The 20,263-nt window shown below is 52.2% G+C and overlaps 11 protein-coding genes across 13 annotated transcripts; 5 read left to right on the top strand and 6 right to left on the bottom strand.

Moving 5' to 3' along the window:
- Positions 1-341: 341 nt before the first annotated feature.
- Positions 342-704, top strand: H257_13521 (hypothetical protein; the record flags this gene model as incomplete). Its single annotated transcript, XM_009841067.1, has 1 exon — positions 342-704. One exon carries the CDS (start codon positions 342-344, stop codon positions 702-704), a length of 363 nt encoding a protein of 120 aa, XP_009839369.1.
- An 809-nt stretch (positions 705-1,513) lies between these two features.
- Positions 1,514-3,604, top strand: H257_13520 (hypothetical protein). The gene is made up of 10 exons (XM_009841066.1): positions 1,514-1,625; positions 1,679-1,794; positions 1,840-2,046; positions 2,098-2,247; positions 2,329-2,373; positions 2,435-2,620; positions 2,676-2,903; positions 2,963-3,046; positions 3,127-3,241; positions 3,323-3,604. The coding sequence occupies exons 1-10, from the start codon at positions 1,553-1,555 to the stop codon at positions 3,559-3,561; spliced, it is 1,443 nt and encodes a 480-aa protein (XP_009839368.1). The 5' UTR covers positions 1,514-1,552; the 3' UTR covers positions 3,562-3,604.
- On the bottom strand, positions 3,550-7,391 carry H257_13519 (hypothetical protein). The gene is made up of 3 exons (XM_009841065.1): positions 4,458-7,391; positions 4,022-4,361; positions 3,550-3,961 (listed from the first exon to the last, which is right to left on the bottom strand). Exons 1-3 carry the CDS (start codon positions 7,360-7,362, stop codon positions 3,604-3,606), a joined length of 3,603 nt encoding a protein of 1,200 aa, XP_009839367.1. The 5' UTR covers positions 7,363-7,391; the 3' UTR covers positions 3,550-3,603.
- Positions 7,392-7,556: 165 nt separating this feature from the next.
- H257_13518 (hypothetical protein) lies at positions 7,557-8,177 on the bottom strand. The gene has a single exon (XM_009841064.1). It carries the CDS (start codon positions 8,045-8,047, stop codon positions 7,670-7,672), a length of 378 nt encoding a protein of 125 aa, XP_009839366.1. The 5' UTR covers positions 8,048-8,177; the 3' UTR covers positions 7,557-7,669.
- Positions 8,178-8,329: 152 nt separating this feature from the next.
- Positions 8,330-9,287, bottom strand: H257_13517 (ribosomal protein L22). Its single transcript, XM_009841063.1, has one exon. The coding sequence runs from the start codon at positions 9,212-9,214 to the stop codon at positions 8,645-8,647; it is 570 nt and encodes a 189-aa protein (XP_009839365.1). The 5' UTR covers positions 9,215-9,287; the 3' UTR covers positions 8,330-8,644.
- A 329-nt stretch (positions 9,288-9,616) lies between these two features.
- Positions 9,617-11,201, top strand: H257_13516 (hypothetical protein). The gene has a single exon (XM_009841062.1). It carries the CDS (start codon positions 9,684-9,686, stop codon positions 11,148-11,150), a length of 1,467 nt encoding a protein of 488 aa, XP_009839364.1. The 5' UTR covers positions 9,617-9,683; the 3' UTR covers positions 11,151-11,201.
- Positions 11,202-11,282: 81 nt separating this feature from the next.
- Positions 11,283-12,734, top strand: H257_13515 (hypothetical protein). Its single transcript, XM_009841061.1, has 2 exons — positions 11,283-12,313; positions 12,376-12,734. The coding sequence occupies exons 1-2, from the start codon at positions 11,343-11,345 to the stop codon at positions 12,710-12,712; spliced, it is 1,308 nt and encodes a 435-aa protein (XP_009839363.1). The 5' UTR covers positions 11,283-11,342; the 3' UTR covers positions 12,713-12,734.
- On the bottom strand, positions 12,707-16,524 carry H257_13514. 2 transcript variants are annotated; one of them, XM_009841059.1, is made up of 13 exons: positions 15,904-16,524; positions 15,408-15,851; positions 15,133-15,345; positions 14,956-15,069; positions 14,643-14,846; positions 14,528-14,581; positions 14,326-14,451; positions 13,813-13,944; positions 13,638-13,726; positions 13,488-13,569; positions 13,280-13,388; positions 13,015-13,211; positions 12,707-12,933 (listed from the first exon to the last, which is right to left on the bottom strand). In XM_009841059.1, the coding sequence occupies exons 1-13, from the start codon at positions 16,510-16,512 to the stop codon at positions 12,808-12,810; spliced, it is 2,499 nt and encodes an 832-aa protein (XP_009839361.1). In that variant the 5' UTR covers positions 16,513-16,524; the 3' UTR covers positions 12,707-12,807. The 2 variants fall into 2 exon arrangements, with proteins under 2 accessions (XP_009839361.1, XP_009839362.1); XM_009841060.1 differs by lacking the exons at positions 12,707-12,933; positions 13,015-13,211; positions 13,280-13,388; positions 13,488-13,569 and having other exon boundaries at positions 13,576-13,726.
- A 293-nt stretch (positions 16,525-16,817) lies between these two features.
- On the top strand, positions 16,818-17,672 carry H257_13513 (hypothetical protein). Its single transcript, XM_009841058.1, has 4 exons — positions 16,818-17,126; positions 17,186-17,340; positions 17,398-17,458; positions 17,520-17,672. Exons 1-4 carry the CDS (start codon positions 16,867-16,869, stop codon positions 17,617-17,619), a joined length of 576 nt encoding a protein of 191 aa, XP_009839360.1. The 5' UTR covers positions 16,818-16,866; the 3' UTR covers positions 17,620-17,672.
- Positions 17,673-17,748: 76 nt separating this feature from the next.
- On the bottom strand, positions 17,749-18,467 carry H257_13512 (hypothetical protein; the record flags this gene model as incomplete). The annotated part of the gene is made up of 2 exons (XM_009841057.1): positions 17,749-18,241; positions 18,303-18,467. 2 exons carry the CDS (start codon positions 18,465-18,467, stop codon positions 17,795-17,797), a joined length of 612 nt encoding a protein of 203 aa, XP_009839359.1. The 3' UTR covers positions 17,749-17,794.
- Positions 18,468-18,584: 117 nt separating this feature from the next.
- H257_13511 lies at positions 18,585-19,487 on the bottom strand. 2 transcript variants are annotated; one of them, XM_009841055.1, is made up of 5 exons: positions 19,351-19,487; positions 19,175-19,304; positions 18,966-19,123; positions 18,857-18,917; positions 18,585-18,804 (listed from the first exon to the last, which is right to left on the bottom strand). In XM_009841055.1, the coding sequence occupies exons 1-5, from the start codon at positions 19,448-19,450 to the stop codon at positions 18,657-18,659; spliced, it is 597 nt and encodes a 198-aa protein (XP_009839357.1). In that variant the 5' UTR covers positions 19,451-19,487; the 3' UTR covers positions 18,585-18,656. The 2 variants fall into 2 exon arrangements, with proteins under 2 accessions (XP_009839357.1, XP_009839358.1); XM_009841056.1 differs by having other exon boundaries at positions 18,585-18,917.
- Positions 19,488-20,263: the final 776 nt, after the last annotated feature.

Raw genomic sequence — 20,263 nt, 5'->3', positions numbered from 1 at the left:
AAAATGTCGATCAATACTTTTTCGTTTTTTATGAAAATGAGTGTCAGACATGAACGGACTACTTACTGTATTCCTGGCGTCGATCGATGGACTGAGTTATTCCGGAAAGCGTGAACGATTGTGTTATCCGGATAATTTGGGTACTAACCAATCAAAAGCTCGGAATATCTTGAAACATTGACAGAAATATTCCGCGACCAGCCCCTTAAATACTACTTGAAGTAGTATACTAGTAAGTTTTAGCAAGACTCTAAAAATTTCCCAAAGTCCAACATCCAATAAGAACAAGCAGAAAAAGTACTCCTTTTTGCAAAAAGTTATTCGATTAACTGTGTGTATGTATGGTCAATGTAGCGTCTCGTTGCGGCCTCACGGAGGTAAACTACCCCCAACTCGCTGCGTTGGAAGTACAGTACAAAGCTCATGGCTTGCGCGTCCTTGGGTTTCCTTCGAACCAGTTCGCCGATCAAGAGCCTGGGACCTATCAAGAGATTAAGGCTGCTGCTACGTCATTTGGCGTTTCGTTTCCACTGTTTGCCAAGGCTGATGTGGCTGGGCCGTCGGCGCAACCAATTTTCGACTTTCTGGAAGCTCCAAAGTGGAATTTCACCAAGTATCTCATTGGACGGGACCTCCATCCGTTTCAATCGTATGGGCCAAGGACGCCCCCATTGGAATGGAACCGGACATCCTATCGCTGTTGAACTCCAAACTCTAGGACGGTAACACTAACATCACATACTGAAGAATGTACCCTGTACCCCCCCCCCGACAACAATGCCAGTTCCCCCCACTCGTCGTCATGTAAACATGGTGCCTTTCAATATGGTGCCAACATTCCGCCGCTCCATGCATTTCTGTATGTGGTAGCATTCATAAAGCGTAAAGTGCCAATTACTGGCGTATGTGCCCATTAATGACGTATAAAACTAAGCCAATTACTGATCCCTAATTTGGAAAAGCGCCAATCACAGACCACACCTCTGGATATGTATACACGTAGCACACCGAAGGTTAAAATAATACGTCAATAATTGGCACACCACTTTATAGAGGTATACATGTAGCATACATGAAGAGCTGTATACAGCTCAATTGTGCGAAATACTACGTAGTACATTGCACGTTGATAATTGGTGGATTAACGTTACCCGCTACTAGTACGTATTAATAGTACTTCGAAGTACTATTAATAGTACATGTACTACAATTTAGGGCACTTTTCAAAAACGATGCCTCAATCAGGAATTATGGCCATTCTCGTAAAAACAAAAAAGTTGTGTTGCAACAATTGGCATTCTACGTTACAAGTAAGTATTATTACATGCCACGTGAATTGGCCTGCAAGCCACAAGGCCTAACGTTGATTCTTGGCGTTCCATCTGTCATGACCTCTAAACTTCATTACAAAATCATGTTTGCTAGCTGAAAAGGATGAAAATCAATGCTATGGGGGACAGAAAACAAACAGTCCAAATCACACATTTTTCTGAAAAATTGACGTTGAAATTAGAAAAATCGCCAACACCAATAACTGGTTACGCTGTTCAACATGGCAACGACGACACCTACGACAAACAAGCGCCGCAAGGTCGAGCAGAAGCATCCGCTGGTCATCGCCGAAGGTGCTTCTTATGCCATAGACGAGCCATGATGATACTGAACTTGGTGTGTGTAGAGATCACGGAAGAAGACGTTGTGGATGCCCACGAGTTGTCCGAGGACACGGGACTGCATAGCTCGACCAAGGCCAAGATGTATTTCCAGTGGCTGATTTACCCCGTCACAGTGGAGGTGGATATGTGTGGCCACTATGGTACTCATCGCAACGATGGCTAGGACTTTTACGCCAACTACTGGGAGCGAAAGCCGCTGCACATCAAACGGAACTTCCCAGACTATTACGATGGATGGTTTAACCGCCAAGAAATCGAGCGCATGCTGAAAGAGCACACGCTGGCGTATGGCGAAGACATCGACCTGACCAAGTACGAGAACGAGACGCGCACGACTTTGAACCCCAGCGGGACGGCCACGTCCAAGACGGTACGCCTGCGCTTTGCATGTCAATGGTTTCAACCTACATGCCCATTGCAGGTTTGGAAGCATTTCGAAGACGGGTGCTCGGTGCGGCTGCTCTGTCCTCAAAAGTTCTCGGACAAGATGTGGAAAATGCTGTCGATCCTTGAAGAAGAATGGGGATGCATGGCTGGGTCCAACACGTATCTTACGCCCAAAGGCACCCAAGTACGACCTAAGTACTGCAAAGTGCACTTGCATATTGACGCCGCTGTGTAGTCATCACGAAATGTCCTAATACCGTACTAGGGATTTGCGCCGCACTATGACGACATTGAAGCGTTCCTGTTGCAAGTATGTAGGAATCATCGCCCATGTTCACATTTCCGTACGAGTCTTAACATGGCAGCTGTAGGTCGAAGGCAAGAAGCTATGGAAAGTGTATGCGCCGCTGAGTGACGACGAAACCCTTCCCCGCCACTCGAGCCGCAACTTTGCCCAAGACGAAATTGGCAAGCCAGTGCTGGACATTACACTTGAGCAAGGCGACTTGCTCTACTTTCCCCGTGGGTTTGTTCATCAAGCCCAAAGCCCCGACGATGTACGAAACCTCGTGCCTCCTCTGCAAGGAAACTCATCATGTGGGGGCTTGTCAGGTGGACTCGTTGCACGTGACCGTGTCCACGGGCCAGCAGAACTGCGTCGGCAACTTGCTTGAGACGTTGCTTCCACAAGCGTTGGCAGGGGCCATCGCGTCCAACGTGGACCTGCGCAAGTCGCTGCCGCGAGACTACTTGGGCTACATGGGGGTCATGCACTCGGACCTCGAAGGCGACGCCCGTCGCGACGAGTTTTTGACCACGTTGAAAAAGCAACTGCGCCTCGTACGACTTTTCCAAGCTGTGGATTGGGACTTAACAGTTTACTTGCTGGGTGTGCTTAGGTGGTGACGGAAGCCATGGGTATTGTGGACGCAGCGTGCGATCAGATGGCTCGCAACTTCTTGGTGGACCGCCTTCCGCCTGCGGTACGTGTATTGAATGTTGCTCTACAAGTAGTACTTGTTGAGCAAGTGGTCGTCACTTCAATATGTTGCTGGTTTGGCAGCTCGAAGACGAAGAAGAGGACTGTACCGTGGAAGGCAGCCCTCGGCCTAAAATCAACGTGAACGCTCGGTTCAAGTTGCTTCGCTATGGCATAGTGCGATTGGCGATTGAAGAAGGCAAGGCGATTCACTGACAAACTACACTCTGTCTCATGTGTGACATCATCCTGACGATGTATGTACTGTACATGTGGATAGGCAAAGCCGTGGTGTACCATTGCAAGGAAAATTCCCGGAAACACCATGAAGTGGCCTTGTCCCCGTTGGAATTCGAATTGGACGACGCGGAAAGCATCGAGTTTGTCTTCAACAGTTACCCGTCGTTCTTCCGCGTGGGGGATTTGCCCCATGAAGACCCAGCCGACCAGATCGGACTGGTCAAGGCCTTGTACGAGGAAGGGTTGCTCATGTTTGAAAACGACAAACACGACGATTAACCACGTCACATAAACACATGACGACAACATTGTACTTATCAACTAGCTCGTTGCTGGCTCCGCCGCGAGTTGGGCCCATAGTTGCCGCAGAAACCCCACGTCTTTCCGAGCAACGGCTTGACGAACTTGCACCGCAGCATGGGACTCCTGCAACACTTGTTCAAACTGGAGCGACTTGGCGGCCGCCACGTCAATCACTTGCTGGGGCAAATCCGCCAACTTTGCCACATTCAGCCCATAACTCTTGGGACAAATCCCATCGGCGAGTTTGTATAAGAACACAACTTTGTGTTCGTTGGTCGGGTCCACCATGCAGTCCATGTGGCCGAGGGTGACCTTGGCATGGTCCACATACTCCTCCACGAGCGAATGGTAGTGCGTCGCAAACATGGTGCGGCATCTACGCTTGCATTAGCAGTGGTGTTGATTCACTAGAGTAGATAGAAGTGTCTGTCTGTACCCCGTGGTGTTGAGCAGATGCTCCACGACGCCGTACGCAATGGACGTCCCATCAAACGTGGACGTGCCGCGCCCCAATTCATCCAAAATCACGAGCGAATGCTGCGTCGCGTGGTTGAGAATCGTGGCGGTCTCTGCGAGTTCGACAAACAGCGTACTTTGACCCGCCAAGATCCGGTCGGACGCGCCAAGGCGGGTGAAGATGCGGTCCACGGGACTCAGACGACACGATTCCGCCGGCACGAAGCACCCCATCTGCGCCATGAGCACCAGCGTGCACGTTTGCCGCAGCAGCGTCGACTTGCCGCCCATATTCGGCCCCGACAACAACATCATCGAGCCTACAACACCACATATAATTACGCCGTCTTCATTCAGTCATATCTCGCTCGTTCGTCCATGTTGTGTAGCAGTCAATAGGGGGTTTGTATTGATACCTCGATCGCTGCCAAGGTGGGTGTCATTGGGAATAAAGTCCGACACGGTCGAGGCAATGGCAGGATGCCGGCCTTGCTGAATGTCCAGGAAAGGCTGGTCGGTCTGTACAAGCTCGGGGCGGGTGTACCCTTCGGACTGCCCGCTGACCAAGGACAAGCTCATGAGGCAGTCCAGCACGGCCAACTGGTGCACGGCGCGCTTCCAGTCGGCGTAGGACTTGTCAAAGTTGGCAAACATGCGGCGGGCAGTGTCCTTGAGCGCGGCCTCGCGCCGCTCTTCCGCCACCGCGAGTCGCTGCAAGCAGTCGCGGATAAACTTTGTGTGAAATCGCTTGTACCCTTTCTTCTTGGACTTGAGTTCGTACTCTGGCGGTTGCTTGGCGGCCACGGCGGACTCGGGCACTTCGAGCTGGAACCGATCGTCTTTTTTGCTTCCCCAGTACACGATGCTCTTGCACTTCAACGCCGCGCGCTGGGCGTCCAAGTACTCGTCCAGGTCCGTCTCAATCGCCGACACGTCCGCGACCGCGTCGTCGTACTCGGGGTCCATCCCTTCCTGCGGCTGAATCGTGCCTGTTTTGAGCGCCACATTCTTGTCGAATGCCTTGTCAAAGTACGCGAGCTTGTCCTTCAAGTCTGGAAACGTACTGATCCAACGGGTTAGCATGTCGGACGTCCACTGGTTTGCTTGTGTCAAGCTGTGGACGATTTGCACACTCGCTTGAAACCCCGTCAAGGTTGCGACGAAGTTTTTGATCTTGCGCACGTTGTACTGGGACGACTCGTACATGATGGCGCGGGAATCTGGGTGGTTTGGCCGCAATACCCCCAGCGCATGGATACGCGCCAAATGGTGCTCGAGGTCGGGCATGGTCTTCAAGACCGTCCGCAGCTCCACCACGAGCGAATGCTGCGGCACGAGCTCTTCAACAGCATCCAGTCGGGCGTTGATCGCGTTGACGCCACAGAGTGGCTTGAGCAGCCACTCTTCAAACAATCGCTTGCCGAAGTTGGTGACTGTCTGGTCCAGCTGCGCTAAGAGGGACCCCGTGCGTTGGCCGTTGTAGTTGTTGCGAAGCAGCTCCAAGTTGTGGATCGTGTGCCCGTCCAATACCACGTATTGCTGGGATAACAAAGTGGGTTTGGACGAGGATACATCAGAAGCAGCATCGGGCGGCGTGTACGTTTGAAACTGGCTCAAGCTGAGCAGTTCCTGGTCGATCAAGCTGCGCCGGAGATTCCACACACACCCTCCGAGCGCCGACATGGCCAGGAATCCGTTCGTGTGAACGACGACGCTACTTGGATCGTTCTCGTCCATCCATTTCGTCAACGCGTCGGGCCAGACGGCAAAGTACCCCGCGGCCTTGAGCTCCCGCACTGTCTTGGTAGCGTCCCACATCTCTGTACCCGCCTTGAGCTCGCTCTTGATGGCGCCGCTGGCTCCATGAGTCAAGATGGCTTTGGTCTCGAGACTCAATCCGTGCCGCTCCACAACGATCTCCACCACGTGAAACTGGGCCAGCAACGTGCGCAGCCGGTCCCGCTGTAACGAGTCGGTAAACTGGCCGACATGAAACACGCCAGTCGTGCAGTCGACTAGACACACACCAAACTCGACCACCTGTTGCTCCTTCCTCCCACTCGAAGCCGTCGTCGTCGTCTGCTCCTTCAACGTCAACAAGTACGACGCCTCTGAAAACGGCCCTTGCGATCCATCCAGGAAGCTGATTGTGTTGGTGCCGGGTGTCAGCAGCGAGCAAATCTCACGAGACACGACCTTGGACTTGGACCCTCGCATCTTCATCATGTCGGGCGTCTCCGTCTGCTCTACCCGCGCGACGCGGTACCCGCGGGACACGAGTGTGGCGGAGAACTTGGCGTACGCGATCTCTGGAAATCCAGAGTGTGCCTTGTCGCCCTTCATGTAGTTCAGCTCAAGCTCGTTGAACCCGACGTCCGCGTCCATGTGGAACAGTTCGTAGAACTTGCCCACTTTGAAAAACAGCACCGTGTCCATGTTGGTTTGCTTGACCTGCCACCATTGTTGCATCGCCGGCGTCTCCTTGCGCAGAAACTCGGCGGGCACGCGCAACGTCCGACTATCGTAGTCGGGGTCGCTGGGCTTGCGGCCTTCAATGTCCCTGCGATCCGCATGCAGCCAAGGCCACGAGTCATGGAGCCGCACCATGCCGCCGCCGCCACCGACGACGGACGATGATGGGTCGGAGGATTTGTCGGGCGTGACGTGCGCGGACTTTTTGGCTGACGACTTTGTCGTGGGGGTGGGTGGTTTCTTGCCGCGAGATGACGAGGATGCACGGGTGCTGGCTTTCTTTTTGGCAGGTCGCCGCTTGACGGTATCGTCCTCGCTGCCGCTGTCTTCGTCAACGAGGCTCACATCGTCGTCGCTGCTCTCCATGTTTACGTCATCCTTGTCGTTCCATTCCGCTTCGTCGTCTTCGTCGTCGGAAATGGCGATGGATTTCTTCTTTGATGCTGACGTGGGGGTGTTTTGGGACAGACGCTTGCGCTTCTTGGCGAGGGGCACGTCGTCGTCCGAGTCGTCTGCGCTGGAGTCGTCGAGGCCATTATCCTGCAACTTCTTGGCGGATTGTTTGGGGGTGAATTCAACTTGTGCTTTGGTCGCAATCGGCTTTGGGGTCACCTGGGTTGGTGTGGATTTGGACACTGGTGTGATGCCCTTCTTGGGCGTGTCGATAATGGCATTGTCGTTCCTTGGTGTCGACGAGGTCTTGTCACCGCTGCTAGGGACAGACGCCCCCGTCTTCTTCGGTGGTGGGGAGAAGAAGCTAAGAAGAGATTGCTGCTTCTTCGAGCTGTTCGAGTCCGCGGCTGCGGGCTTCTTTGGCGGCGTCTTCTTGGCGGACCCACTTTGCTTCATCTTGTCGCGCGCCAGATTTCAACTCTTCCCTCCAAAAGCAATACTATTAAGATTTAGGACTGGATTGGCTCCTTAATGCAAATATTTCAACCAATCACATTTCTTCGCGGGAACATGCATCTATTTTTAGACCACACTGGACACGCCGTTTGAACAGATTGCGATCCAGGTTGTCCTTGGTGGCGAATGAGTTCCGTTACATTACCAAACCAAGGGGCTATATATGAAGTACGAGGACGAAGGCGGAGCGTCAACCTCCTTCAGTGGCGGCTACCATCTCTCGGATGCGCTGCCGCGACTCCTCAAGTCAGTCGGGCAATGGACTCAGCCGAGCAAATGGGTTGAGACGGGCCCTAAAAGCAACAACGACAATGAAATCACGGGCAGGGACTGGCTGCACGTGGAAGAAGTCGCGGGGTTTTTCTTCTCGGCATCCAGGTTGCGGCGGGAATGCATTGTTGTAGACCAGCCCCAGCACCGGCTGTGGTGCCAACAGTCCAACGAAACCATGCAGTTGGGCCACATCAGCTTTGTGATTCCCATTGAAGATGCCAACGCACATCCGTCGTGGAAAGTGCTCGTGCAAGACCCCAAGCACTACCAAGAATGGACGATTCACTTTCCAGGCAAGGTCAAAATGTTGCGGTGGGTGGACCTCCTGCGCCAAGTCATGCACTCGACCCATTGTAGCGGCGTCGTACGCGATTGTGTGCTGCTGTCTAGTACCAGTAGCCCTATCAATAATACCATGTTATCCATACAGTAAACTTAAATCACTAAATTAAACATCGTGGTGCACTCGTTGCACACAGTGAGTTTACAGGTTGTTGTTACCCGCAGATCAATCCAAAACACAGATGAGAGCACGATCGCCACTGCTACTGTACACGAGTAACGTAGATTGCCAGTTTATGGTGCACGGGACAGTATAAGGTGCATTCTACGACGAGGTCTCTTTCAAGTGCTCCATAAATTGGCCATTTACGTTATTGCAGTATGTACTCCTAGTAGTACTACTTTGCTTCTACTACTTCGTAGATCTCGAACACCCCTATAGTTGACATGTATTTGACCACGCGATGTGCAACATTACGCCATCAACGAAGGTGGACGGAACAACCTAGCCACGACACACGGAACAACAATGGCCTACACGTACAAACAGTGCCACGGACAAACGGTTGGTTGCCTTCAAACCTGCCAGTGCGCCATCGCGTTCGCATCGCAAGTTTATTAAAGGTTACCAGCCTGTCCAAACATCCTTGTCGTGACAACAACGACCTTAGTTGGCGGCGACGCCACCACCAGACTTCAAGCGGAGCACAGCTTGGCGCTTGCGGGTCAACTTGGCCGTCTTGGGCTCTTCGGCCTTGGCCACATTGTCCTTCTTTTCGGTGAGGATCAATTCAATGTGGGCCGGGTTGGCCATGTAGGGTCCAATGCGACCGTGGGCACGGTAGGTGCGGCGGCGTTGCTTGATGGCCATGTTGGCTTGGGCATGGGCAATGTACAACTTGCTCGTGTCCAATTCCTTCAATTCGGCGTTGGCTTCCGCGTTCTTGACCAAGTCCAAGATGATGCGGGTGGCCTTTTGGGGCCATCGGCACTTGTCACCGGGCGCGTTCAAGAGCTTACCTTGAGCGTGGCGGCCAGGGCCTCCGGTGTACTTGGTGAAAGGCACGGCGGCCTTAAATTCCAACACATCGCCCAAGAACTTCTTGGCCTTGACCAACGAGTAACCTTTGATGGTGTGGCACACTTCACGGCAGTGCTTGTAATGCACGCGCAAGTGGCGACCACGGGCCTTGGCCGAGGTGTTCTGGTCTTCAGGTTCTTGGCTGTAGGAAGGCATCTTACAATTGCGATGATAAGTTGCGATTGGAGCAAAACGCCACCGATGGGCCTCCCGACCAAATACTCCCCTGCCAACCACCAACAATTCTAAAACCCAAACCCCATCACGTGTCGACCAATCAAAAGGCTCAGCTGTCAATCTCCAGTGAACTATGAAGATGCATTTGATTGGTTAAAACTATGCATCTTATCCACGAATTAGATGTCGCAATGTGTTTGTTTATCCACCAATCATGTGCGATGAGTTGAATGGCATCAAAGGTGATGTCACAGCCTTGGAGGTGATGGCGACAGGAAGCGCTCCTTGGATGATGGCGGAGTGTTTGACATCACTTTGACGCACTCGGTCGATGTGTCCATATGCAGTGGACCCCAACTTGCACGAATATGAGCAATCACCCAATCACCTCAACTTCAACATTCACTCATCACGAGCTAAAATCCGACGCCTGTTAGTTCACATCCTCATGAACGACTTGGAAGAGTTCGCACGACTGTGGGAGCATGCAGGCTTCCCTGCCTCTTCCCTTTCTCGTCTCGTCCTTGGTGGTGATGCCACCCATTACCTCGCCAGCGGCTTTCGTGTCACGTCCGCCGCGACAATCTCCATTGCACTCAGCGCGATGGCGGCATCGGAAATCTACAGACTTCGCACGGGCCAGGCCCATCCCGTGCATGTCCACCGCCGCGACGCGTGCCTCGAATTCGACTCCCCATCCCACTTTCTTCCCCGTGTCGGCGAACCCCCGTTGAACGTTTGGGATCCCGTCAGTGGCCTATACCCCACCGCGCACGGCGGGTTTGTTCGCGTGCATGCCAACTTCCCTCACCACAAGGACGGAATATTGCGATTGCTTCAACTCCCTTCGACTGCCGACCGTGCCTCCGTCGCCGCCGCGCTCCTGGATACCGACGCGGTCGAGTTCGAAACGTTGGCGACATCCAAAGGCATGTGTGTGGCTGCCTGCCGCTCGCCTTCGGAATGGGCCTCTCATCCCATGGGACAGCATCTGCAACAGCGCATGGAAGCCACCCAGCACGTTCCTTTTGCAGTCGTCGAAGGCCAATCCCCCTTCTCCACCACCACAACGCCATTCTACCTGCCAGGGTTAGCTTCCCCTCCCTCCAACTGCCTCACGGGCCTTCGTGTGCTGAGCTTGACACGCGTGATTGCCGGACCAGTAGCCGGGCGGACCTTGGCCTCCCACGGCGCCGACGTGCTCTGGGTGACGGCGCCGCATCTGCCGTCGTTGCCAGCATGTGACGGCGACACTTCTCGAGGAAAGCGCACGATTCAGCTGGATTTTCGAAATGCCCAAGACTTGGCCACGTTCCACGAGCTAGTGCAATCTGCCGACGTGTTCATCGATGCATACCGACCGAACGCGTTGGCTGAGTCCTTTGAGGGCCTCGACAAGGCGTCTCTGCATGCCATGAACCCGTCGCTGATCGTCGCCACGTTGTCTGCGTACGGCACAACTGGACCGTGGGCGAACAAGCGCGGCTTTGACAGCTTGGTGCAGACAGCCACGGGGCTCAACGTTGCGGAGGCGCGCCACCTTGAGAAGAGCGCGCCGACGCCGCTGCCGGTGCAAGCGTTGGATCATGCGTCCGGGTACTTGTTGGCGTTTGGGATTCTAGCTGCACTCCACAGCAAGTTGACATCTGCGACACCGTCAAACACACACGTCGAGGTGTGTCTTGCGTGGACGGCAGAGTGGTTGCGCCACCTTGGTCTGGTCCAGGAAGGCGAAGCAGTGGAAACGAGTTCGCCCGATGACATTCAACGCAATTTGGAAGTCGTGGACATGGGAACGCATCAAGCCAGGTTCATGCAGCGGTCGCCGAAGATGACACCGCCAACTCGTTTTGACTTCTACCCCCACTCCCTAGCGCAAGACGTCCCAGCATGGCTCCCGCGGGGCGATTCGTAGATTGATTGTGACAATCGATTGAGATGTCATCCGGATAACTTCGAAGTATTAATACTATAAATACTCTCGATTATAATTTTTTCGAAATAACAACGTTGTCTTGGTTGTGCAAAAACGACAATGTCGTGTATGAGAATATCCGGATGACACAGCTCTTCCCGCCATAGCGAAACTGGCAAGTTGCCAGACACGATGATGGACCATGTCGACATTGGCGAAGAAGCGCTAGCGAATGTGATGAAAAGAATCATGCCAAAGATGGATGCACGCACCGTCACGCTGAGCAATCTACTGGAGCACATTCAGCGAGCACTGGGGGCCGAGAAGGAAGACCTGAAGCCGTGGAAACCACTGATCAAAGTGCTCGTTGGCGAACTGTTGCACCTTTGTCCCAACGGGGCGGAGGCCACGCCAACCAAAGGGGGCCATGCAGCTGCGTCGTCCACGCCGGCAACACCAGCGACGACGCAGGCTGATGAAGGCGACGACGATGAGTCGGACGGCGAAATCAAGCATAGGATTTCGCCCATGCTCAAGGCCAAGTCAAAGCGCATACTCTTGGACGACAGCGATGATGACAGCGACGGTGAAAACATGCATCCCAATGTCGTGCATGCGACACCTTCCGCAACCACGACCAAGCAACCGGCTACCAACGAGAGCGCTCCCACCTTACCGTTAAAACCGTCGGATACCGACGACGACGACGAAGCAGACCGCGACAGTAAGTTCGTGCGTCGATCTAATGCAGGGACCAAGAGAGCGCGCAACGCCGTTGAGTCCTCTAGCGACGACGGCAGCGCATCCGACGATCCATCGATTGCTATCGTTCGACAGAGGTCGACCAAAGCAACAGCATCCAACAAGCAACGACTCTTGAAACGATCACCGAATTCGCCGTCGTCCACCACACGGAGTGCCGACGAGAGCGACGAGAGCGACGACGTCCGCATTCCCACCAAGCGAAAGCCCAAAGCCAAGAAGTCATACAGCAGTGACGACGACAGCAGCAGCCCCCGCCCCTCCAAAAGCCGTCGGACATCGAAAGGAAAAACTCCGTCAACCAAGAAACAGCAACAGCGGGCGGCCCCTTCGTCTGCCAAGTCGTCCTCGACAGGGTTGGAATCTCTCAAGCAACTTGCGAAAATCGCAGGCGTGCTGGCGTACGTCCCCCCTCTTTCTTTCATCGCCTTCTCCTTCTTCCCTCTCATGTTGGGTCGTCTAGGCCTGGACTGTACAAGAAACTCCGAGATGCGACGTCCGTGGCCGACGCGGAAGGGATTCTCAGGGATCGGTTGGACCAGGTGGGGGTCACGTGGGGCGGCAAGTACCCCAATCGAAATGACATGAATGCGTTGAAGAAGAAGAAGGACTTGGAGCGGGAATTGGATGGCATCGACACGAGATTCATCTTGGGGTCGTCGCGAAGTACCCGCCAGTCCAGAGGTGCCGCAGCATTCACGCCCGCGGTGGCGATAGCAGTCGAAAGCGATGAGGCTGCGTCAGAAGCTTCGTTCGATGCGGCCACATTTGACAAGAGCGACGACGAGAACAAAGTGTAATATCACCTTGACATTCATTATATGTGGCACTTTGCAGTTGCTGCTGCTACTGCTTGGTCGCGACGACGAGATGCTTGTTGGCGTTGGTTGGTTGGTTAAAGCTCGAGCAGTTTATCGCAGTAATAAGGCGATCGATGGCGAGATCGGTGGTCGGTTGCTTTCTTGGTCAGCATGTCTGGATCCACCGCAAATGTTTCCTTGAGCACTTGGTACACCGCCGCCTAGGACGTTTGAAACACATGAATAGGGTGTACTGATACAGTATCATGGAATCCACAGTAGAGAGAGTATGTTCGTTCTACCTGGACGTCTGGGTCCGAGTCGTCCAAGTGCACAAACAGCGCGTCCATCGAGTACTCGATGATTGTGCCGCGGAAATGACTGCGCGGCGCCGCGCGGAGGAACGTAATGTACGTGGCACACGCTGCCTTGCGCACGAGGTCGTTGGAGTCGTCTAGCCGCTTCAAGATCTCATGGTAGAGCTGGCTCACCGGCTCCTCTACCCACCCAACACCCTGTGATATATCACGTACGATGGCCATTCCCAAATTATAGCACTCTGCCCACCTCCCAGCGCATTGGGTAACGCCACAAACAGATGCTGCAATGACAAACACACGAGCTGCCGTGTCTTGGCGTCGGTGTCATCCAAGCACGACTTGAGAACAGGCAACATCTAATACAAAAATATATGTTTGTCAACCATGTCGATCATCAAAATTGTAAATATCAAGCAGCTAGCTAGCTAGCTACACATCGTGGATATCGAACGTACTTGCGGCGCCGCTTCAAACAAAGCTGGTTGGTTGGCCAGCCCTTGGCGCAACAATGTGTACGTGCATGCCATGGCGACTTTGCTACGTTTTTGGTTTCGATGGTGAAAAGGTAGTTTGTCCTTTGGTTCATTTGAATGGTTTGTCTCTACCGAACGGTGGCTGCTACTTTGCCTGATTGCCACACAATGTTGGGCGTGATACCTTTGACCAGCAACGACGCTGCAAACGGCTGGAACGCCTATACATATATATTATATATATATATTATCCCCGTGGAATAATCGACCATTCCATATCAAAGACGTGTATCAAAGGAATCCCCACCTGGGCCATCAAGTCATTCCCCAGCAACGTCTCGAGCAACGCCAAGAACGACAAGCGCACGTCCGGCTCGTTTGACGGTGCCAAGTGCGCCAACACAATCGGCACCACGACGTGCATTTGGTCTGCTGTCGCCTACACCAGTGAAATCAATCCCATAGATATATGGTTGTGTTTCGAGAATGAATAAATCGACACAACCAAATGTATACAAGAGTCATCGGCAGAAGTAGGATTTAGCCAATCAGATTGCAGGAAGCTATCATCAACGTCAAATTAGTGTGTGGCTTCAATTAGTGTGGTATCACACTAATTGAAGCCACACACTATCCCCACAGGACCCTTTCTTTTTACATACAAAATATATCAGTACAAACAATATCGATCGATAGATTTGGCGGAGATTTACCACTAAAGTCTAGCATTTTGGGTAAAAGAAAGACAATACCATCATTGATCAACTAACTAGTACTCATTAGACGTGAAAAGTCGACACAAATCAAAGCGACGACGTACCCGGCCGCCGCGACGACACAGCGAATCAAACAAGACGCGGCTGGACGACGTTTTTGTCCACACGGGAGCGTCAGGCTTGGGTCGAATGGCAGCGATGAGTTGATTCAGGTGCTTTCGATACAGACCCTACATACACCCCACGACGACGACGACGACGAGGATATCAGCCACGACCAAACACAATTCAACGCTCAATGACTACCTCAATGTCGACATTGCATGCCGCGGTGGCCAGATTCTGCATCGCTTCGTATGCCTACAATCCATCGCACCGTTGCTGTGTTTATGTTCCAAGTTCAACTTGGAGCTGATATTACGGTGTAAAACGCCACAGAGTCTTGGGGTGTGGCCGCCACGAGGTGGTTGAGCACCCAAAACAAGCGAAACGCCAGTACGTCATGACTCGCAAACAGCGGACTGCCCGTCGTGACAATCGTCGACGTCAACTTGGCCAGGTATTGCTGCATTTCAGGCACGTCCGTGTCACGCAAGCCAGCTTCCGACAGTGTTGCCGTGATCGTCTAGGCAATTCCATATACACACACACGATATCAATCGGTTGGTCTAGTACTAAATATATATCATAGAGAGAGAGATAGATGGGTATATAGTTCATTCATCTGTGTATACCTCCATGTGGGGTAGAATCCGAGGGGCTTCCATGCCTGCAATCGCCATGGACAACAGCACGAGGCCGTTGGTTCGGTGATGCGGCGTGTCTTGGCCGGCCAGTCGCCCCGCCGCCTAATCATTGATACATATACATGTGAAGATGGACGATATATAGAGGGATGTTTCGAAACGAACCAACGGCAAGAGGAGTGAGAAGACCAAGTCGGCGTGGCCGTGGCGGCCCACAATCTGCATGCTCCCGGCAACCGCTTCGACGACGGAAGCTTCTTCGTCCCGACAGGACTTAGCCAGCGCCGTCAAGATCTTGTCCACGTGCGCGTTCACGGCGTCTTCGGCAAGAATCAGTACCACACGGAGAATGCTGGCCGCTTTTTGACGTGTCAGAGCCTATAAACAGCCCAATGTCGTTCAGTTTGCATATGGAGTATTTTTCCATCTACATCCAGTACCGTCCAGTCGGAACACTGATCCAGCAGCGAAGGCAACACGGTGCCCAAGAGTCGTTGGACAAGGCGAATGGCGCCGCGACCGGGTCGACGGAGGAACGGCGGCGACTCGACGTACGCCGATGCATCATCGTCGGTGATGTCCATGTCGGCAGCCCCTTCCTCAGTCTGTTGCCACTTGACACTGAGCTTGTCGAGAAACGTCAAGCAAAACGACTGCACGTCGGGGGACTCGTCTGCGATGCCCGACAGAAACAGCGGCAGCAACGCCGCTTCAAACTGCCGAAGTTCGTCAATGTGTTCGAGCCACGAGCCTGTCGTTTGCACCAGTTGCTTGCGAACGGACGGAGATCGATCAAAGAGAACTTTGCTCAGGTTGGGAAGCAAAATGTCCTTCATGAGCTCTGGCAGAGACGACGAACCACATGGCACCACTGCTTCCAACGCCTATGTTGTGAGAGATTGTGAGAGGTCCACTCGCTCGTACGTATGTACGTACCTGCAAAGTGCACTGCCGAATCTTGGCATGCTGGTGGCCAAGGTTCATGGTCAATGGCTTGACGACGGTGCCCAGATGCAGCTTCACCAGCGATTTCCACTTGTGCGCCAGCACGAGCGTGGCGTCGCAGCATGCTTTCTTCGCGTCTGGGAACGGATCGGACGCTGTCTTGCCTAGCACATCCATCACTTCGGCGGGCAGAGACTGCTCTGTGGGCGTCCGCTGCAAAACCGCATGGAGTAGTTCCAGGAGCAGGAGCCGGATTTCCTCGGCCGTTTCCACGAATGGAGCTTTGCCCACACGACCGTAGATTGCAAGGATCAATGCACGCACACGCTCTTCGCTGTTGAATGCACCCAACTTGGCAAAGTCAATGCTGCCGCGTAGACTCAATTCGCGGCACTTCTCCACGGGATCAGCGACGCACACAAGCAATGGCTTTATGAGCTGCGCGTGGAAGAACTGAAGAAGATGGTCCTGGCCAAACTTGGCCACTAGGTCGCTCACTTGACTAAGCTTCTCCAACGACTTCTTGCGCACCATGCGCTGCGGATCGGACAAGCAATTCACGTCGCGCTGCAGCCATTTACCCACCTCAGTTTCCGCCATCGCGAAACCTTTCGAATATTTTATGGTAGTCCTCACTAAGTTCCTAATCAGGATATTGCCGACCATAAAATCAGGCAATATCCTGATTAGGAACGTAATGAGGACTATCGTATTTGTAATGACCGATCGCCATGCATTGGTTATAAATATAGAATACTATAATTTTCAACCAATTGTGGATCCCCACGGCACCAACGGCAATTCGTCTAAATAGGATAAATAATGTCCTGGTTAACGCTAAATAGGCTAAATACTCCTACGTGGACGTTTTATCCAGCACAGTTGTCCAAATTAACCCTAAATAGGCTGAATACTCCCTACGTGGACGTTTTATTCATTTCACGAACAAGCGCCATGACCGAGAAGAAGGCCGACGTGAACTCCATTCCTTCGCCCGCCATTCCCGTCGGCCAGTTGGATGCGCTGAAGGCTAAACTCAAGGATGTGTTGTCGCTAAAGAACCTGCGCGGCGTGGTGCTATTCTTTGGCCTCGGTGAGCAAAAGCCGTTTCAAGTTCCCGCCAAGGCTGTCATGATGGCTCGCACCCGCAAGAACCTGCTCTACTTCGCGACCAACTACGCGTGTGTGGCCATCCTCGTCGGCTTCATTTCCATGTACAAATGCATACCTCATCCATCGTTGTTTGAGTCCTCGTGCTGACACGTCAACGTAGCTTGATGAACCCGTTCTTTTTATTCGTACTCATGTGCATCGCCGGTGGATGGTACCAAAATGCGCAGATTTCTACCACCGAAACCGAAGAGAACAAGTTCACAGTCATGGGTCGACCCGTGGACGCGGCCCAGCGCAACATGGGACTGATTGGCCGTACGATTCTCCCCTCAATCCCGACATCTTCCTCACACGTGTTTGATCTCCACGTAGTCACCGCAGTGCTCATCATTTACTTTGGCGGGTCGGTCCTATTCAGTATCGCGTCCATGAGGTATAATGTCCTTATCCTTTGAACCCTCCCTCACTCACAACTCATTCCTGCTCGTTTCTAGCGCATTGCTGTCTGCATCGCATGCATTTCTCCGAAATTCCAACATCCCAGACGACGACGACCTTGGCTTTAGCGACGATGTCGTGCTCCCGGAGCCTTAACCCATTCAAAACAAAGCTTGCTAATCGATAAGGCATGTTGTTCTATCTGATAATCGGGTCATATGTGCCGTGCATTGGACTGTACATGCCGCATTCTACGCAATAAAGTAGTGCCATAGCCTATTATAGTACTACAGTCGTAGTCATGACGATTGGTTACTTCTGCAATGGTTAGTCATATTAGTGCCGCTTCTTCGCCTTGTTCGATAACGTGGTTGCGTGGACAGTCCACCCAGTCACCATTTGCCCCACAGCAAAGCGAAACAGGACGAAGACGAGGCTGGCGAAGAGCCCCCCAAACCACGTCATGTCCCAACGCTTGGGGGCGAGTTTGCCGCTCCATCTGATGAGGGTTTGATCGTCGCCTTGATGGGATGAATCGCACTAGTCCTTTGTAATGATGGAACGGAAGGGGCATTGTCGGGGCCTGGTACAGCACCGTACGGATGCGGGGCTTGCCATCGTGTTTGGTACCCGAAGACGGGGAGGGTTGCCGACTTCCCACTTGAAGTATCTCTTCGCGAATAAGTCCATAGTAAGCTCGACGAATAGACCCCTCTCGGCCACGCCCCTGTCCTTCCTTTTCAAGCACAAAAGGCACCTTGGACGGTGGAAACCCCCCCTGTATCATCATACACACATGAGATTCAGCTCAGGCATTGCACTTCACAAGTCAGACTTACTCCCACCCACACTTCATTGATCCACATGTCGAATGCATCATCCACGCCCATGGGCAGCGTTGTGTCGTGCGTGTACTCGTATGAATATGGGATACCGTCGACTTCTGCTGCATGGTACAGTGCCACCGACGTCTCGGACACATCTCCGTCGGCCGATCGCGTCATTTTTTAAAATATTGACTCGCGAGTTTTCCTGCGATCTGATTGGTCGAGGATTCATTTTCGAATTTGCCAGGAAGTACACAAGCTGTAAACCATGAACATATGCGACGAACGGCGTAATGCAAGAGGAACACGAGCTCAATCGAATGGAATTTTTTTCGTTACGATGACGATAGATATAGACGCGCCGTACTAGACGACAATGTAGCCATTGTCGCGGCCATACGGCGTAATGACGGGAGCATTGCCTTCGGGCTTTAGTTGCAGTAAATGCACAAGTTCTTCGTCGGAAGGTAGCTGCGCATTGCGAAGGCATGCGTGGGAAACACAGATGAACGCACTGGAAGCATAACAACACATCAAACGATCTTCGAAGAGTTTGAGTGCATTACCTCGTGGTAGCAGCGTACAAGAGCACAGGACCTCCATAAATGGCCGAAAGGACAATCGAGACTTCATCGAGGTGTTAGTATTGAGAGACATCGCGTTGTTCTTTCTTACCAATGGCCATGATACCATTTCGTTGCTCCGTCGTGGTCGGCACACCGAAGATGAATGTCGGTCCTGTCATCTGCGACTCCTCCGTCGCTAACTTATCGCAGTAATACCATCCCGCGCCCATGAGCATCAAGATGAAGAGAAACTGAGGGACGACGAGCCTACAGGTTAAAGTCAGTCAATAGCTATAGCATGCCCGTCTTGAAGCGTACGCGTTGATCAATGTTACGAAGAAGATAACCACAGCATAGTTGGCTACGAAGTAGATGACATTCCGCTGAAATCGCCGCACCATCTCGCCCTTGGAGCGGGGGAATGTGTATGGTGTTTGCACTTGCTCGCCTGGACAACAGAGCGTCAGCCTCCATCAACAGAGTTCGTCGTGTACCAAGTCCAAGGAAAGAATTGAGGTCACGCAAGTTGTCATGGTTGATCAACTTGAGTGGGTTCACTTCCACGGTGGGTGGCGCATGATTCGTCGACAGCATCGCGGCTTCGCGTTGAGCGAGTCAATCGCAGAGTTCGATATTTTGAGATTCCGGTTTGCATACTACGTTTATTCGGATATGACAATCAGTAGGCGACGGCATGCTGTACGATATAATCAGGTATTTTAATACATTTGGATACACAAAATGCATATAACGTATCGCAATGATATGAATAATTTTATTATGAATTAAAACAGTTGTGTACACCCTCCTGACTTTGTCCAGGTCGAGAATTTAAAGTCCACATACAAACATCAAGTTCTTTTGGGACAATCCACGTTGAAGTGCGCATGTGGTGCCAAACAAGGAGGAGATACCGTACGTTTGGGCGAACCGTCTCCCAAATTTTTCATAATTTCTTCAATTTTGCTCGAAACATCTCCAAATGTTGACGTGTTATTCTTACAATCATGTTATCTAGTCACCTAAAATTATAACCGAAATGGGCGAATAGTATTCCAAGCGACGTTTCTTGTAAAACGTTAGTACGAGTGTAATATAAAAGTCCCTTTCAATTAGTACTGTACTATGATTTAAATATTTTTATTCGCTCACATCATTTGAACTGAGATAATTGGGAACTCCCGCCAAGGTTATCAGATGATTTTTTATTGTTTTTGGCTTTAAAAATACTTCTATTTTCGATATGTCGTTAGTAGAAGCAAGGTGGTACACTCTCCTCCTCACAGAGCACTACGCAGTATTACTTCAAACACAGATGCATAAGTGCATGTTCACAAAAAACTTTTTTGCAGGCGTCGGAGTAGAATGGACATAACTTTGCGTCCGTTACGATAGTTGAGTTCTGCC

This window comes from Aphanomyces astaci, assembly GCF_000520075.1.
Source record: "Aphanomyces astaci strain APO3 unplaced genomic scaffold supercont1.49, whole genome shotgun sequence".
Lineage (NCBI taxonomy): Eukaryota > Oomycota > Saprolegniomycetes > Saprolegniales > Verrucalvaceae > Aphanomyces > Aphanomyces astaci.
This window is presented reverse-complemented; position numbering and strand designations above follow the sequence as displayed.